The sequence below is a fragment of the Hydra vulgaris genome, chromosome 11 (genome assembly GCF_038396675.1).
Source record: "Hydra vulgaris chromosome 11, alternate assembly HydraT2T_AEP".
In the NCBI taxonomy this organism is placed as follows: Eukaryota; Metazoa; Cnidaria; class Hydrozoa; order Anthoathecata; family Hydridae; genus Hydra; species Hydra vulgaris.
Genome location: NC_088930.1, coordinates 19,332,501 through 19,352,049, shown reverse-complemented (window position 1 = coordinate 19,352,049; position 19,549 = coordinate 19,332,501). Strand labels below are relative to the sequence as shown.

At 28.4% G+C, this 19,549-nt stretch overlaps 1 protein-coding gene across 1 annotated transcript in view; it reads right to left on the bottom strand.

Annotated features, from left to right (window-relative positions):
- Window positions 1-3,665: 3,665 nt before the first annotated feature.
- Window positions 3,666-19,549, bottom strand: part of LOC105848300 (band 4.1-like protein 5) — a 71,259-nt gene continuing 55,375 nt past the window's right edge. The window contains exons 16-19 of the mRNA XM_065810372.1: window positions 15,102-15,319; window positions 14,572-14,881; window positions 14,371-14,443; window positions 3,666-4,142 (exon numbers count right to left, since the gene is read on the bottom strand). Coding sequence (XP_065666444.1) covers window positions 4,074-4,142; window positions 14,371-14,443; window positions 14,572-14,881; window positions 15,102-15,319 — 670 coding nt within the window. The 3' untranslated portion in view covers window positions 3,666-4,073. The remainder of the gene's footprint in view (window positions 4,143-14,370; window positions 14,444-14,571; window positions 14,882-15,101; window positions 15,320-19,549) is intronic.

The window sequence follows — 19,549 nt, the reverse complement described above, 5'->3', positions numbered from 1 at the left end:
TTTTGATAATTATCAAATTAATAATAATAAAAATAAGAATAATTTGAGCAATATTATAATATTGTTTGAAAAATACAAATGATCTTGTAGGCTAAAAGTCACTTATAAAAACTTAATTTTCTTCCTTGTTCTTCAACAAATTTTAAGCCCGCGACACTTGATTACTTATTCACGAAAAAAGAGTTCAATTAACTTTCGCTCGGAACTTTTAAATAAGGAACAGAGTTTGATTGTCAGACGAATTTATAACTTAATTTAAGATAATATTTTAAATCCCCTAAATGATTGGGCTCAAAATTTATATGGTCATAGTTTTTGAACACTAAGAGATTATTGCATGACATTTGAGACTTGATAATGAACTTAAATTTAGTTTAAAATGTTAAAAAAATGTACCTATATATAAATGTTATAAACTCATCGCTCTCACACTAATAGCATTTCATGCTATTAGTGTGAGAGCGATGAAAATAGCGATGAAATGGGAAGTTACCATTTTAGGGGTTTATTGTTAACAGACTCGGTTTATCGCAATACTTTTGAAAAGCTTTACATAAACATGAATATATAAATGTTTGAAGTTTGCTCCATGTCGCTACATAAAGTTAAATTCTCAAACAAAACAAAAAGCTTGTTACGGGCCTGATTTTAAATATGTGATTGGATCTGGTTGTTTAAATATTGTGATTTACACTTTAGTTAATTTTTAAACTTTAAACTTTTGAAAATTTAAAGTAAAAAAAGTAACAAAAATTTACTGAAAAAAAACAACTAGATGTTATTTCGTCTGTATGATAAAATAACATCAAGACACTTTTCTTCACAATCGACCATATAATTTTAAATTTGAAAGTGTGCTTTTTTGAACCATCCTACTAAATTCACTATATTAAATAAATTAAAATAAACGGTTGTTGTGGTTATGAAAAGTTATACATTTTTTTAAGTTAGTAACTTTTTACTTTATTAACTTTAATTTTTTTTTTTTAAACTAATTTTGATATTGTTTACACTAGTTGATAAAAAGTTTTTTTTAAAAGACTGTCTTGTTCATTGTTCTTGGTTTGGAAATGGCTCTGCATTTTGCAATTTTATTCTAAGTTTTGTATTTTGGCTTCTTTTATTCAGTGTGGTTGTTGTTAAAAACCAATCTAACCAAAATGAAAGTTATTTCTCGAAATGACTAACTATAATAATTGTTAGATAATTGAATAATAAAGGAATAATTGTTGTCTGGAATAGACTAATTAAAATTAGTTCATTCCAGACCAAAACAAAAAAATTAACTTTCATTTCTGTTAGAGTGGTTGTTACGACCAGAGCCGTCCCGAACGGGGGATGAAGGAGGTCTATCTCCCCTCCCCCAAGCTGTTTTATATGCATTTGAGTTAGTACAATTGTACATTTAGCATTTCAGTTGGCAAGTTTTGTAGTATATTTGGCAAATGTCTAATATCGAGAACCCTTTTTTTTTGTGTACGTGTCTCTAGTTGGAAAAAAACACACACAACTCCCCCCCCACCCAAATGAGAGACCTCTTCGGGGCGGCCCTGACAACAACCACGCTCAATAAGAGAAGCGAAAAGCAGCAGCATTGCTATAAATATGCTCGGCTCCTTTACGGTAAATTTTTATCAGGGCAACTAACCCATTTCCTCCCGACAAAAAAATTAATATAAAAACAAATAAATCAGAAAAAATGCTTTTTCAAAGCTTTTTTGAAAAAACTCTTTCTTTCTAAAAAAATATAAATCTCAACTTTAAAGAAAAACAAAATATGGGTACGACCCCCCTTGCCCAGGAAACAAATTCAACACGCATGTTCATCAGGACTACACAAATGCTGTCAAGGTAAAGTAAAATCAAAGTAAAGAACAAGTAAAATAAAAAAAAAAATAAAAAAGAGATTCAAAAAAGTGGAGTGCTCCAGTTGACTCTGAAAACAATTTTATAATGTACTTTTATTAAACTTACACAAATGCTGGAAGTTTCAGAGTTCTAGCTAGTCTGGAAGGTAGCCTTGAACGTTTGAAAAAAAATACAAGTTTATTCTAAAGCACTATATTAATTGAATAAGATTTTATTTTTCTAATCATCCTTGTGCGGGTTGGACACCAACGCGACATTTATGTCTGATAAACACTTGTTTCATCATATAAATTATACCAGATGTTTAAAAGACTTTTTTGAAAACTGTTTTAGCAGTCGATGTCCTTGCGGATACCAAAAATGTTATACTTAAATGTTAACAAAATACTTTATTGAAAAGGCAAATACAAAGAAAAAAAACTGGAGAAAAAGCGCGCTCTAACGAACAGTGACTTAGTAAAGGTTTACACATGCACGAATTACCCATAGTTTAGAAATTATGCCCCTTTCGCCAAAGTTTCATTATGACCACTAACTTATTTATGCTCAACAAAAAAAAAAAAAAAAATCAATGATTATTTAGCAGCCCCTATTAGCACTCATGCGGCAAGAATTAATTGTAATAGAACTACCCTTTATGATATACGTGAAAAAAAAAAAAAAATCCTTTACCGATGCCCTACCACAAACACTGCCCATATACATCAGAGTATTACTTGAAGTATTACCCAGAAGTGCCCTCAAACAGGCAATGGATTTGAATACGCTACCTATCTCAAAATATATTTTAAATCAACATGAAATGGCTGTTCTTTGAGAAAGTAAATAATACATTACTTTTTACTTAATTACAAAGTAAAGTATAAAATTTCAAAGAAAAAATTTACTTTTATTTGTAAAAGTAAATAACAATTTTTTTCAAATTACTTTATGTAACTAATTAATTACTTTTACACGTAAAAGTAATATGTTGTTGTGATGTTGTTTTATTTTACTTTGTAAAGTAAGTGTTACGTTTTTTAAATATTATATTTACGTTTACTTCATAAAATTTAAGTTTACTTCATGAATAACTTTTTTTACATTTAGAAAGTAAATTACATTTCGATGTAAATTTTTTACATAATTATAACCAAAATTACTTTTCAAAGTAGTTTACTTTACACGACCATTAAAAGTAAGTTACATTTACAAGTAAAAATAAAAATGCAAATAACTTTTACTAGTAAAAGTAAATTACTTTTTCAAGTAACAACTACTCATTTAAAAAACTTAAGTTTTACACGTTATATAATTTATGTAAAAAAAAAAAAAAATTACTTTTAAATGTAAGTAAATTATATATTTTTATATGAGTTATGTAAAGTAATTTACGCGTAAAAGTAATTCGCGTTTTTACATCAAAATAAGTAAAAGTGCCATCCCTAGTAGATAGCAATGTAAGGCGTTTTATTTAAACAGATATCTAAAAGTATGTAAAAATAAAAACCACCTAGAAGACTTAAATTTTGCAGACATCTACTCGCTGTTTCATTTGATTAACTTTTAAAGTAATTGTAGGACATAAAGTTATTGTTAAACAACATTTTCTTGACTTTGCGTATAAGAAAGAATAGTTTGTTTTCCCCCAATTCAATATGGTTAATTTTGATTTCACGATACTCGCGTGATTCCGACTGATTTTCCACGCACATCATTAAAAGTTTAAATAAGTTCATCAAAATTGTAGCTTGGAAATGTTATAACAAAAATAAAGGTCGTATACAGTATCAAAACGGTAATTTGAAAAAAGAATATAACTCAGTTTTATATATTTTTTAAAATAATAGCTATTTATAAAAAAATACAAGTAAATCTAAAACTTATTTAAAAGTAAAATTCTTGTAAAATTAAAAATAATTTTTATACAATTTAAACTAAAAACATAATAATAATGATTAAAAAAACAACACATAAATATTTTATTTAAAAAGGATAATAAATATGAGAGAATATAAAATAACAATTACAAAAATATTAAAACATGGAGCAACAAGAAAAGAACGGTTTTTACAAAGATTTTAACTTATGGTTTTACAGAAGAGATAAACTCATTTCAGCTAACAAAACTACAGTTTATGTCAATTTATTTACAAAAATTACATCGAATATCTGTTTTGCAGGCGACAACAAATATTGCTAACACATGTTCAATTTTTTCCATTTTATAAATCAGTTCTTTGATAACCTGTTTTGTTTGAAGGTAGTCTAGACATAGGTTGTGCAACTTTTTCCTATAAAAGTTTAACGTCTTGTTTAAAAGTTACTGAAAAAAAGCTTTTTATTTTTAAGAATATAAAACGCTTTTCTAAAGATTTATTCCATATTTCAAATAGTGTATACATATACATATTTAAAAGTTTAAAAATAAATTTATTTCGTGCAACCTTCGTGAAGGTAATGGTTAAAATAGAAAAACTACAACAAAGAAAATCTCTACCATTTTTGTTTTAAACCAAAAAGCAATTTTTAAGAAAATAATTTAGTTAATGCTAAACCAAGCTCACAGGTCACCGATATCACGTGATTTATGAGGTAAAAGATTTTTAATTTGTTGATGATTTCTTTGCTTTTAGTATTTGAATATTAGAAGTAAAATTAGAATACGATTAAAATCTTAGAATTAAAATACATCTTCCTGTCTAGTCCTTTGTTTTTAAGTTTCAAAATAGTTGGACTTTTTTTTGTGATTGAAAAAAATAGGAAAGACTAACCCAATTAAATAAAATTCATCAATAAAGCTGAAAAGATACTGGGAAAAAAAAAGACGCATTTATTATTTGAGATTTCTTTCATCAACTCACTTTAGTGATCAGAAACTTCGGTTTTGGTCTGTCTCGGCAGAAACTTTCAATTTGTACCGAAACTGGAATATACGTGTAATCCTTACCATAATAGTAGTTTCAGCTGAAAATTCGATTCAAAATGCAACCAAAAACCAAAACAAATGACTCCTTTTAATAAACCGTAGAACTAATAATCTGCAAAACATTTTTGCACCCAGCGACTGGCTTGAAGAAGGCCTCCTAGGCAAAAACTTTAGAAGCAGAATAATTCTGCTGACCGTTCTCGAACCCCTTATTTATCTATTCGACATGCGTAGATGTAAACTTGTGTTACATTGTTTCCTACCTAGGATAATGAATGATGGATCTTCTTGACTCTACTCATAGATTTTTGCTTGTGCCACCTTGATAGTGGCTATGTAACTCTTCTTATTTTCTCCTAATGAGGGTACAGCTCTAAAACTCAGTTTAATGGTTCTGAGGCTGACTGGTAGTAAGGTTTTCTGAACTGTGGTAGCTCTTAGAGACGCTGATTCCATCAACAGCTGAAAAATATCAGAGTAATAACAATGCCATTAATGGTGTCTCTGTTAATGCTTTTGATGTGCATTCCCAAGGCAACATAAGGAGCCCTAGGTTATAATGATGTGTTAATTAGCAGGATTGCATAGCTTATTGATTGGGATGCCGCACTCTATCTATGAATGAGACAAGTTCTCTTTAAACTTAAATCATGCTCAAAGCAAACCAAAATATTAAACATAAAAAACCATCACCATTATCTAACTGTTTCAATCTTTTACAAATGGTCATGAAATAACCTTCCATCAGTTAAATCTTACCTCTTGCAAAATTACTTGACTTGCTTGCTCTTTGTATGACTAATTTAAAATTGGGAGTTCCTTCTTCAGATCTCAGTACTGATGATACTATCCTTTAATTTGCAAGTAATCTAATTGTCATATTCTTTGCTTGGACATATACTTAAGCATCAATTCACCTATTTGTCATGAAATTAGGTGCTTCTGCTAAGCACCTTTTTGCTCTATCAGCTTTCTTTTTGTTCTTTATTGTTCACCTTCTTCTCAAGACTGCACTCCTTTAAAAGTAATTTCTGATTAAATTGACATGCCCTTCCTCTTTACTCCTCTGGCAATATTGTTATTATTGTTGACTTTAATGTTCATCTCCCTGAATAGCTTGGCTTTAATATCACTAACCATACTGGCACTAAAAGCCATAATTTCTGCATTTCTCAATATCTTAATCAGATAGTTAACTTTGTGACTTGTTTTCCAGACAACCCTAATCACTTACCTTCACTATTTGATTTGTGTCTTGTCTCTGTCACTAGCTTGTGTTCAGTTTCTCTCTGTTCTCCTTTAGGTGCTAACAATCATAAAATGATCTCTATAAATCTCTCATCACAAAATTCTTTTTCACAGGTTCTTGAGTTAATACCTTTTCTCTCTCTGCTGATAAATGCACCTCTTACGTAACCTCAGGGATCCAAGCAGGAATAGAAGCTTTTATTCCTTCTTATTGGTTCTAAGTCAATGTTCATTCTACTCAATAGTTTTCAAATTCTTGTGCAGCTGCTATACCTAATCATTATCTTTTTTTTCATCTTTTTTAAAAGAAAAACTCTCTTGTGAACAAGCATAATTTCTATTTATTATTGCAAGAAATTAAAGCAAAAAGGTGTTGTATGGTGCTAACCTCCACTATTCTCAGTTTACTAAATCTTGTATTTTATCTTAGAGCTTAGGCTCTAGAGACTTTTTGGAAAACTTTTAACAGTGTCATTAACAAAGGTAGGTCTAATATTCCATCTCTCATTCATAGGAGTGATCTTATTACCTCTCTAAATGATAAGACTGAACTACTTGCACAGAACTTTTCATTTAATTCAACTCTTGAATCTTATGGCCATGCTCTTTCTTTCATTCTGGTTAAACAGGGCAACCCATTTGACATTCAAATCACTCCAGCTTCGGTTGCTAAAGTCATATCTAAATTAATCTTTTGTACGGCTTGTAGGTTAGACAACATTCATGTAATAGTCTTACAAAAGTGTTCTTACAAAAGTCCAAACCCTCTTCAATTGTTTCTAAACTATTTAATAAATGCTAGACTGAATCTTGTTTTCCTGCATGCTGGAAAATGGCATCTGTGGTTCCAATTTTTAAAAACTCTTGAGAACATTTTGACCCCTTTAACTATTGTCCAATCAGTCTTCTTTCTGTTGTTAGCAAAATCTTTGAATTACTATCATGGTGACTGCTCAAAGGAGCTATCATCTCTAGTTCCATCAACCAAAACTCATTTTTGCTTGACTAGACATTCAGCTAAGTTTCATCCTTTTACTGTAACTGTCCCTGCAAGCTCTAAAAACCTTTTTTTTTGTCTAGTTTTTTTCCCAGCACTTGATCAATTTGGAACTCTTGCCCATCTTCATGTTTTCCTGACTCATAAAAGCTAAAACTTTTCCAGTCTTCTGCCAACCGTTTACTTGCTCTTTAACTCTATTCTTTGTTTTCTAGTAACTCCCAACTTAATCATGGTTGCTTGCAGCCTTGTTGGAAGTGAATCAGAATAAAAAAAAATTCATCTAACCTTTAGGAAATTCAAAATTAAAAGTTTTTTGTATCAGTTGAATTTTTTTAAAGCTATAATTTTCAATGGCTTTTTCATTGCCATTATTAGATGCATTAAATGAATCTTAAAATTATCTATACTGCTTTATTTTAAGAAATACAAAACTATTTTAAAACAATGTTTAAAACAATGGAATATTACTTTTATTTACCTCATTTCTATTTTTTTTTTAAATTTTGTCTTAAAACAATAAGTATTTTTATCATGTATTAACATTTTAACCTGGATTAACATATGTTTTATACAAATAATATTTAAAACGTAATCACAAAAAGTTCATATAACAAAAGTTTTATGAGCATAAAGCATGTTCACAAATATTTTATTGATAAATGATAAACTCGATTGATAGTTTGTTTAAAGTTGTTATAAGAAATAGTTTATTTTATACTTGATAAAAAATTAAGTAATTGACTGTTATGAACTTCACCCATAAATAATTTCCCTCTCATAAAATTGAGAGAAAGTAAATATAAGACAATAATGTTGTGTTAAGAATGTTTTAAGAAATAAATAGTATGAGTATATGTTTTTTAAAATAAGGAAATATTTTATACTTTTTTAAAATATTATTTTAAAATAAGGAAATAATTTATATTTAAAAAAAAAACATTTAAATTCTATTGATAATTTTTTTAATAACAAAAATTGTTTAATTTAAAGATATTAAGACTTAAAATGATTTTTAACATGGTTTCAAATTTAATTTAATTACAATGCAGTACTTTAAAATATGTAACTGATGTAATTTAACTTTTTAACAATGTAAATATGAATATTAAGTAAACATTAAATTTCATTACACTTTCCTGTTATGCAAGAAAATCTCATAACAAAACACATAGATATATTTTTTAATTATTCACCTCCCCAAGGCTGAGAGGGTCACTACAGTCGAGGAGGCTACTTTTGTGGTTACAACCCTCTCTCAACTTTATAACTCTGAAACATGAACCTCGACAAACAAGGCCACTGCACAGAGAAACAAGTTGAGCGTGGTACTACCAGGGACGTGGTGGGGATCAAACTCGGAACTTCTTGCTTATGAGGCCTCTATATACATATCAAGCCTTCCTGAAATGGCTTGATATATATATATATATATATACATATATATATGCGGTCAAATGCCTTGATTGTCCACGACGACAAAGGCGGTTAAATGCCTCGATCGTCCACATTTAAAGTAATTTTTTTAGACTAACTGACCACGGCAGTTCATATCTTTTAACTTATAAAGTGTTTCAATAATTCACGGCAAAAAGTTAAACTTATTTACTAAGAAAAAAAACAATTCTTAAATAAGGAAACCAACTTGTAACAAAATATTAAGTTTAATTGAATAAACTAGAAAATTTATTACTTAAAAAAAGTATATTGAAAATTTTTTTTTTTAAAATCTTTATACAACTTTTTTATTCTTTTTTTTAGAGTTGTTGTTGAAAAAAAATCTTTTATAACAATTTAACAACAATTGAAAGTTTTGATATGCAATTCATTCACGATTTTTATCAGTCCATATAATTAAGAAACTAATTTAAATGTATGCTAGAACTATAAGAAATTTTGTTAAGTTTTTTTTTATGTTTATTTGTTTATTATGTTTATTCGTTTTTATGTCTTTTTGCTTTTAAAAAAGTTTTTGCTATATTTGACGCTTTTTCTCAGTACTTATATAATAGGAAAATAAGAAAATAAATTGTTATTTATTTGTAAAAAATACTATTTGACTAACAAATTTTGTTAGTCAAATAGTATTTTTTCAATTTCCAATGCTAATACAAATTACTAGAGAACATAACGATTGCTCTGTTTGAAAAAATGTATTTAAAAACTTAAAAAAAGTTTTAAATAGGCTCCTAAAATTTGGTTAAAAAAGTTAAGTAAATTAAAATGCACTAGCCCACAAAATTTTGCAGCATCGTTTCATTTTTTTACACGAAAAACTTGTTAAAAAAATTTTTTCACAAATAAATAGCAATTAGTTTTCTTGCTTTCCTGTCCATTGATAAAAACAGTAAAGTCTAAAACATTTGAAAAACAAATTTAAAAACTGTCCGTGTTTCTAGCGCAATTTATAAAGTATTTCCTTTATATACTGACTGAAAAAAGTTGCAAAAAAAATTATAAATCAAAAAATATTTTTATCTACTTTTTTCCTCAACTTCAATTTTGGTTTGAATTAAATTTTTGGTTCAAATTATTTTTGAGCAGTTAAAATTAGTCACAAACATAAAAAAAAAAAAACATTTTAGAAAACATTTCACCTTATAACATTTTAGCGTATTTGTGAGAATTTTTTTTTTTGTGACTTTATTATTCGAATGTTTAATTTTGGTTGTGAAAAATAACAAGCGCTCTAAAAATAAGCAAACAATAACAGTAAATATTTAGATTAGATATTATTTTTTTGACAAAAATTTTTTTTTAGCTTATTTTATTTAGATTTCCTATTTTGTATAGTCTTTGGTTCTTTTCCTCGAGTATTGTTGATTTATTCTCTTGTTTCTTTTAGCTTTATTTTGCTGCAAATTCTGAAAAAGCTTACTATATAAAAACGTGGTCAAGTTGTCTAAAAAAAATTAATTCAAGTGTGGATGTGCAAGGCATGCAACCGCACGCACTTCCCGGGAAGGCTTGATTTATATATATATATATATATATATATATATATATATATATATATATATATATATATATATATATATATATATATATATATATATATATAGGTACATAGTTGCCTGTTTTAATTCCTATATCTAAATGAATTATGCAACTTTTTTTTTGTAACTATAGTATGTGGCTAAAAAGTTTAAAAAAAAACAAACCTGCATGTCTGCTTTATGTGTGTTATTCTTAATTTCACAATGTGATGGTGTTGTGTCATTTCTTAATGATACATTTTGTTTTTAACAATACAAGAAGCCTGTTAGTTTTCTGTTATTATCAAAGTTATCTATTATAGACTACAACAGTGAACTATTTTGTTATAAAATAATTATATTACGCATGTGTAATTACATTTTACTATAGACTGGTGTGCATTAATGGTAAATTGCTACATCAGCTACAGGCCTAATACTAAACATACATGTTTGAACATGAGTCTTATTGTGTTAAACTTCTACGAATCTAAGTTTTGATTTTGGTTTTGTAAAAAGTTTTGAAGTCTTGGTCTCGGTCTTGGGTTGACTTTTTGATGTTTTGGTCTTGGTAATTTACTTGAAATCTAGGGGTGGAATGCAAGAAACCAACTTGAAATTTGAAGTCATACTTCAAATCTGACATTTGACTTGAGCAAATGCAAAGAGCAATCTTGAACTCAAGTTATAATTGAAAACCGGCAGTTTTCAAGTTAGACTAGCAAAATCCTACTAGAGAAAGCAAAAGTTGTTTCCAAATGCAAGAAGCAAACTTGAAATTCCAAGTTATACCATAAATCTGAAGTCTAACTAAAGTGTAATGCAAAAAACAAACTCGAAATGAGTTCGTTTATGAAAATTCAAGTTTCAAGTCGTTCTTTGAAGTTTGGAAAAGAGTCTTGAAAGTAAACTTGAAATAAAAAAAAATCACCATTATCATTTTGTAAGAATATGGTGAAAAGTTATATAGAATTTTCTATTTTCAAAATAATTTTGGAACACTTTATAAAGACATTTCATCAGTACAACAACTGTCAATTGCATTTCGGTTTTATGCTACTGGTTTATATATATATATATATCTTATACTGCTGATTTAGGTGAGCAGTGTGATGTCATACTGAAATAGCCTACTGCCGGGGGCCTGACTTGCAGTGGAGTGCTGCTACATCGACTGAGGGTTTAAGATGGGGCAGCAATCTTTTTATTCAGTTTTCTATGTTTTCTTCTTTTTTTTCTAAAAAAGCCACATCAATTTAGATAAACAAAAAAAAAAGAGCAAATGTTCACATAAATATGCTATAGTAGAGGTTTCACGGATCACAATTTTTTTTACCAACTCAGCCATTAAGAAGCTCATCAGCATGTCCATGTTATATGAGACAACATCCCATATTATTAGCACAAGTGTGACAGTGGAATGTTGTTTTGGAATTTTAAGAAAAGATTTGTTTGCTGTTATATCCCTTCAAAAATAAAACCAAATAATTTTAGTCATTATTATATCTTACTTTGCTTCACAACATTGCTTTTCTGCAAAATGATCTTTAGGTATATGATGAAATGTAAAATTCTGATGAGGGAAATGGTTCTGAAGCATCTACAAGAGGTTTTGTATGAGAAACAAAAAGAATTAGTGACTCGATTCTTTTTATAAATATTTAACTTATCAAAGAATAAAAAAATTAAATAACCAAAAAGTATCAACAAAGAAAATTTTTTTTATTGATAAAGTAAATAATAAACTTTAACTGAAAAAAAGTATTATCTTGCGAAATAAAAACAACATTCAAAAACATAGAAATGCTCTAATAAAATTATCTTATTAAAATTGTGTTTATTAAAACTGTTGCATTAATGTAACATAAATATTTTTTGTAAATTTTCATTATGTTATTTCTGTAATTTTTTTGGCTTTTTTGGTACTTCAAGTTTTCTGATAATTTCAGAAGACCTTACTTCAAATATGAACTTCAGTGACTCATTTAGTATATGTATAATACTGATATTGTAAAATGCTATATACGTAAAGTGAAAGAAAGAAAGCTTTGTTTTGTATCAATAATTTTATCCTAAAAATTGTGGAACCATTTTTTTGAAATTTAATAAAAAATTCTAAGATTGCATAAAATGCTAAACTAAAATTAAATTGTGGCAATACTTGCAGAATATTATTTCTTGTTATTAGAGTTTGATCAAGTTTTTCTTCTTTTGCTCTTTTTTATTAAAATTTAAAAAATAGATAGTTTTATGTAGCTGAAATTAATTGTTCATTTTATAAACATAAAAATACAAAGAAATTTTTCTCTAGTTCATCTATTGAACCAAATGATCACACTCTTTCTGTCACTTCAATGATACAAGTCAACTAAAATTGTGGGGCAATTTTTTGATGAAATCTAACTTGTGTTGTGATTAGATGAAATCTAACATGTGTTAATGATTATTTTACTACTGATTTTGTTATATACATCTCTTTATATAATATTCTATTATTAAAATATGTTGTCATAGTATTTAATTTTCTGTTAACTCCTAACATAATTAGTGTTTGTTTGCAGCTTTGTTGGAGTTCTTTTAAATAAAAATTTCAATAACAAAAATGAATAAAACAACCTTGTGTCTAACATATATGCTTTGCTGATAGCCGCATAGCATATATGTTGTTGGTATTGGTACATCATTATATATAATGATGTACCAATACCATTTGAATGTTAAGCAGCTGCTATGCCGTAGTTAGAGCCTTGGAATAAATAGAAGGTAACACAAGCATGTTCAATTAAACACAGTTTTTTTTTTACTAAATTACTAAGTTTTAATAAAAATAAAATACAAAAGTAAAAATTGTTACTTTTGTAACACCTTTTAACATATTTTTGTAAGTTTATATTTTAAAGTATAAAACTCAGTTATATGCTTTAAAAACATATAGTTAAATTGCATTATTTAATAGATTTATCCCTCAAAAATGCTCTGCTGCTATTTGTTGCAAACTTTTTCTTTACTATTCCGCCTTCAAATCAACGTCTTATAAGTTTTTCAAGTTTGACTTTCTCGAGCATGATCTTGAAATTTTCATGTTTTGTTTCCGCATTTTCTCAAGCTTTTTAACTTGACAAAGTCAGACTTTCAGGTTTAATTTAACCTTCACTCAAGCTTGCTTCTTGCATTCCACCCTAAGACTTGGTCTTGAGCCCAAATGTCTTGGCCTTAGTCTTGGTCTTGACCTTTACTGCCTTAACTAGACCTCAAACGTAAAATAAGGAGTTGATTTAAAATAACGTGTTGTGTAAAACAATACATTATTTTAAACTCCTTATCTTTGGATAAAACCAAACAAGGTGAACACAAAAATTAGTGGTATTTATAAATTAGGTTCGCGACACTGGTTTATAACTGGGAGGTGGCCGCTTCCAGAAAAGACCAGTCGCTACAACAAAAAGAAACAGTATCCTCAAATAAGCTCTGGGTTCATCACTGCTACAGTACCATAAACCCATCAAAGTTTTTGTTGTTAAGCAGAGTATAGTAAATTTAAAAGCACTATATATTATTTTTTTTAAGTCCAGTTCCACTGGTCTGCAGGACCCAGATTCATTTTTCAACATTAAGTTGCTGTAGCAAATGCGTTAAAACCAGTGCCTTGCTGTCACCTTAGACACCAAACTCTAACTTGACCAAAACCTGATTGCATACATATTGTGTGGTTTCAATTGCAGAGTTATCCAACTGAAACTCATAATACAGGCAATGATGTACATAGTCTTTATTTCTGTCCATTTTTTGCAATATACAGAAGTTGCAATGCAGAAATTTTAATTGGCCTAATAAACTATTTCAAAGTATATATAACCAAGCCATGGAAACCTATTGAAAATTCCAGAACTTTCTAGGAATTTAAAGAAAAATTGTTCATTACTTTTTAACCAAAAAAATTTCATTAGTCTACATTAAAAAAATCTAAGATCAGCATATTTCTGGCTAAACTTATTACAATTTAAATGTAGCATATGTTTTGACTTTATTTAAGCTAACAAGTACATTAGTAAGACTACATTTAAAAAAGACAAAATAAAAACTTTATGATTCTGAATTTCTATTTAAAGAACACTAAATATCTCTTTAAAGACTTAAAATGAGCTAATAACTCATTTTATATTACTCATTATGCTTGCTTGAGTAAAATAAGTTTAGGAAAAAATCATAGTTTTTCCTTATGTGGTGATTTGTCGATATATTAATTAACAAGTAATGAGCAATAACAAGTAAAAAACTAAAATAACAAAAACATCTATGACTAGCTATAAAAGAACGAACACAAAAAAAACTTTCAAAATAAAAATTAAAAACTGTAAAATTAAATAATTTACATGTGATTTTTGAGTGCTGCTATTATTCTTTGAGGAGCTTTGTGACTTTGTGGAGCTATTTTGATAATTGATTCTACAAAAAAAAAAAAGAAAAAAAAAAAAAAAAGATACAAAACAAAAAAAAAAAGGATACAAAACAAAAATTAACTATTGAGATTCAACAATGAATAGTTTTGTATTAATTAAAAAGAAAAAAATCACCTTGATTCCGCTTCTTTCTGGGAAAAATTTTCAGCCTTAGATATAACTTGTTTTGACTCATTCTTTCTTTCGTATGTTTTTTTAGATAAACCACTTTCAGAAAAAGTATTTTGCTTTGATGAACAACTGTGAGTGTTTGACAAGAAAGCTTCATCTTCCAAATCATTATAACCTACTTTGTTTTTATTGACATCAGCACCAAGAGAAATTCTTTTTGCATCTGCCTCTGATATCGATCCTGAGTTACCAATTAATGAGGTGGTTTTCATAGAATACTTTTTTTGCAGATTTGAGTAACCAGATCCAGGTCCTAGATAAATAAAATTATTTGCTTATTATTATTATCTAAAATATCACGTGTGTGATAACTATTATTATTTATTAACATAATTATTCTATCACTATAATCACTACTATTACTTTTATTATACTTGTATTATAATTATTATCTCCGTTTTATTTTTATGACATTTAATATATAACTTAATAAACATAGCATAATAAAAACATTAACTTTACAACATTTTTACCAAAAAACAAGGGTGGTTTAAGAATTCTCATCTGTTCTATTCTATTAAGTGCTTTATCTCCATCATCATAAAATACATGATATTTTTCTCCCTCTATTTTTGTAACAGTACCAGCAAGAAATGCGGATAAGCCTGTCCAATGTGCAATTACACGAGTCCCAATTTTTATTTCATTTGCATTTGGATTCATATCATAAACTAGACTAGTTTCATCAGTTCTAAATGAAAAGATAATCCCAATACAATAACCAAATTATTTAAATTTTTGCACCAAAAAAAACAAAACAAAAAACTATGATTTTGAAATTTTTTAAATTATGTATAATTTTTTTAAACTGTTTTAAAAGTTTAAATGTTTTGAACATTTAAACTTTAATGAAAACTTTTCTTTCTTAACTTCAATAAAAGAAGTCAAGTTAACAAAGGCAGGAAACTGACAATGTATTGTTTTTAAGTTGAAATTAATGGTAAAGTACACCCATGTACCATGTACAAATACACCCAGCCTCAAAATCTAGAAAATGAAAATATTAGGATAATGCTAACCAAAATCTGCAAGAGTAAGCAAAAATATATGCCAGTCTTTCGAACTAGGGTCGGCATTGGGCAATGCCGTCCTAACTGCCGATCTAAAAGTGTTTGAGTTCTGTAAAAAATTGCTGACCTCATTTCTATGTTTTATTGTAGCCCCTTTGTGTCAAATTTTTTTTGCCGATAATCAAAATTAGACAAAAATGAAGTTGATAATAAATTGCCGACCTCAATTTTGTCTAATTCTGAGGGTTGATATATGCACATAACATGCCAACATATACATATGTATCTATTTTTGTAGATAAACATAAATATAAGGTACTCTTCATGCACAAATACTGCATACCAAAATAAAAAACTCTCAGTCAATATACTGAAACTTTCACCTATGGCTATTTCAGTATGATTTTATCAGTAGCCAGTTGAAACTGTTGAGACATTTAATACTTATTTACTTTGATAATATAATTCATTTGTTAGAGCAATGGTTTCACTTACTACAACATGTGCTTCAAAGAGATTTTAATCATAAAACTATGTAACATTTTTTTTAAATTATAAAACAATTTCTTTTAGAACCTAATTTTCTTATTTTAACTTGTTGCTGTGGTTGCTAGTTTTACATAATGTAAATTTCAAAAATCTTGTATAAATTGATATAGGTTGATTGCATACATCGAAAGATTTTGTCTTTGTTAAACTTTTTTTTTGCGTTCCTCAGATAAGAACATTAAAAATGATAGTACTTTACTTTGGTTCAAAAAAATACTTGCAAAATAGAGAAAAAGATCAGCTGCTTAGGTCAACAACAAGGCACTTTTGCATTTTGTATCAATAAGAAAAAACATTTAAAAAGTTTAGATTCAACAACAGTATTCATTAAGAGATATGCAGATTAAATTTAGAAGTAAAAAAAAATGCAAAAAAAAAAAAGGTCTTTGGCAAAAGCTAACTTACCCCACCTGACTAATACAACAATCTCTAAGATACAACTTTTATGCACTACTATTCAACTTGGATGCAACTTTTATGAGTTAATAACAAACCAATATAGCAGACTGCACAAAGTTTCAATAACTTTTAATCCATAAGAAAAGTTTCAACTTATAAAATTTTGGTGAAAAACACCTTTTAAAAATAAGTTTAATCGTATATAAATGTACATTTAACAATTCTTGATTAAATAGAAAAAATATGACAATCAAAAACAGATAATCACAAGCAGTTATGTAATAACCTATTAATTTTACTGTAATATAATAGGTTAAAAAGAATATCTGATTAATCTAATTTTCTTCAATAGAAAAGAAAAAAAAGTGAAAAGAAAAAAAAGGGAAAAGAAAAAGAGTAATTGAAAAAAAAATTGAAGCAAACAGGCAATCAAAGGATATATTTTTTATTTGCACCAAGTAAGAAGTTAATTCAGGTTGGTTTCATTATGATCACACCAATTTCATGCCCTTCTTCTTTGTAGGATTAACTTTTCTAGAGAGCTAGTAGAAGTAGATTCTGACCTAAAATACCAATTGGGTATAATTTTTTAATAACTTTATAAATAAGCCTTTTGGGTAAGACACTCTTTTTATGCAGATTTTTAACTTCATTCAGCTACTATTTTGTAGTAGACAAAATAGGCAAATACTTTCGGGGTAGGCAGAAAAGTTCAGTTGACCAACCTCGCACCTCTTCTTTATCTATTAGGCTAGCATGGATATAAACCTGCCTAAGATTACAGGGTTTTTTTTTTGTGCTTCTTTGTTTAACTAAGAAAGTAACTCTTTCCAGAGTTACTTCTCAGTTAGAAGAAACAAATAAAATTGCATGGTTATTTTTATTAATTGAGATATTTTATGTATATCTGTCTACAAATTCTCATATGCATGCAACTTTTTCAAATTTTTGCTTTAATTTTTCAAAAATACCAGGTATAGGATAAAATGTTTTTCAATATCAGTTGACAAACTTTCAAGCAGGACATGGACAAACTTTCTAATAACTACTGGTGGTTTTGCTTTTTCCTCTGTACTTCCTTTTGTAGATGTGCAGAAACATAAAAGAGTCTTGTTTCTTCTTTTTCTTTCTGGCAAATTCAATGTTGTCCTTTATAAGTTTATTGTGAGGGAAAATGCTATTGACAGGATATGTTACATATTTTGGGAGCTACTTTCAGATATGCTGTGTGCTCCAGGCTGAAACGATGGAACTTACTGTATTCAGCATGCAAGATTACAAAATACTTAAAAGGCATCAGTCTTTTTCTCAGTTTAATGAAGTGTAGGATAGCTTGTATTTCTGCTGAGATGTTTATGGTACTTTTAGAGAAAATGGATTCCTGCATGAGCCTAAAGCATGGTGATTGTTTATAGATGGTTCTATTCATAGTTTTAAAGGTGCTTTTTTACATAATGGAAACCATATCTTTTTATACCTGTGTCTCACTCAATGCATTTGAAGGAAGATTAAAACAAGATAAAGTACAACAAGTATCAGATAAAGTACAACAAGTATCAATTGAATGTGTGTGGAGAACTAAAGTTATTTGGCTTATGCCCTGGCCTACAAGGTGGATACACTAAATATTCATGCTTACTATTCATACACTAAATATTCATGCTTACTTCTTTAGAACAGCAGAGCATCAAATCAACACTAGCTTACTTGAGACTGGTAAGCATGCATGCTAACAGCTGATAAATACAATATAACTCGTGATTGATTTTGCCAGAGTGGATTCTGTTCCCACCCTTGCATATCAAATTGGGGCTAGCCAAACAATTTGTTAAACCACTGGATTCAGTCACCTGATTTTCAGTACATATTTTCCGTGTTTCCTAATTTATCAGATGCAAAACTGAAAGTCAGCATTTTTACCGGACTGCAGATACATTGCATGTTGTAGTCAGAGCAATTAGAAACTACGTCTAGTTTGGAAAAAAATGCATGACAGGCATTTAGACATATAGTGAATGGATTACTAAAAAAAAATAGAAGTGAAGACTATGAAGAACTAGTGGAGAATTTGCACTTTTTGCAATCTCAACTTTTTGCAATCTCAATTTAAGAGCAGTGTCTGAAAAGCATAGCAAGAGGCTTCACCAAGATATTAAATTCATGGATGGGATAAAGCTATGATGGGCGATTATGTTTGGGGTTTGAGTCACATTGAGTTATGTAAGATGAAGTTACACTTAGTCCTTGATTTTTCAGAAAACTAATAGTACCATTCTATTTAGCGAATAAATAGTTACCACAGCTGATACCAGCTAGATGAAAAACAGTCTCCTGAAACTTTATGTAGATATTGTTGCAAATCCAATATTCTGGGCCACGAACATTCTGGACCATGAACATTCTGTGATCATTAAAACTCGGTTCATTGAAATCCAAAAAATTATAGACCTCCATGTTGGCTCTCATTTAGTTTAATGGATATTCATCCACACCATGAAATTAATAGCTGTATAGCTTTTGAGCAATTTCTCTTATTTCTTAACATTTTTGATTAGCTATACCTAGGACAATAAGATAAGGGTCCAGAAACCATGTGTGTCATTATTTATTAGAAATCTGAACATTTACTGATATAAAACAAATTCTTTCCCACTACAATGGAGCTAATTATAAATGTTTAGCAATTATACTTTCAGCTATGAAAACATGCTGCCTATGACTTATTCCTTTCTCAACAGCTATATCAGCAGTTAAGAATATCTTTTGGAAGAAGAGCAGTATCAGGTTTCTTCTTTAACTCTTGATCAGGGAATAGAAAATCATCATTTTCTTTTTTTTCCTCTGTACCGTTTGAGCCGAGCTCACTGTTTGGCATGACTTATAAACGTATATAAACATATATAAAAGTAAATTCATTAATATATATATATATATATTTTTATATATATATATATATATATGTA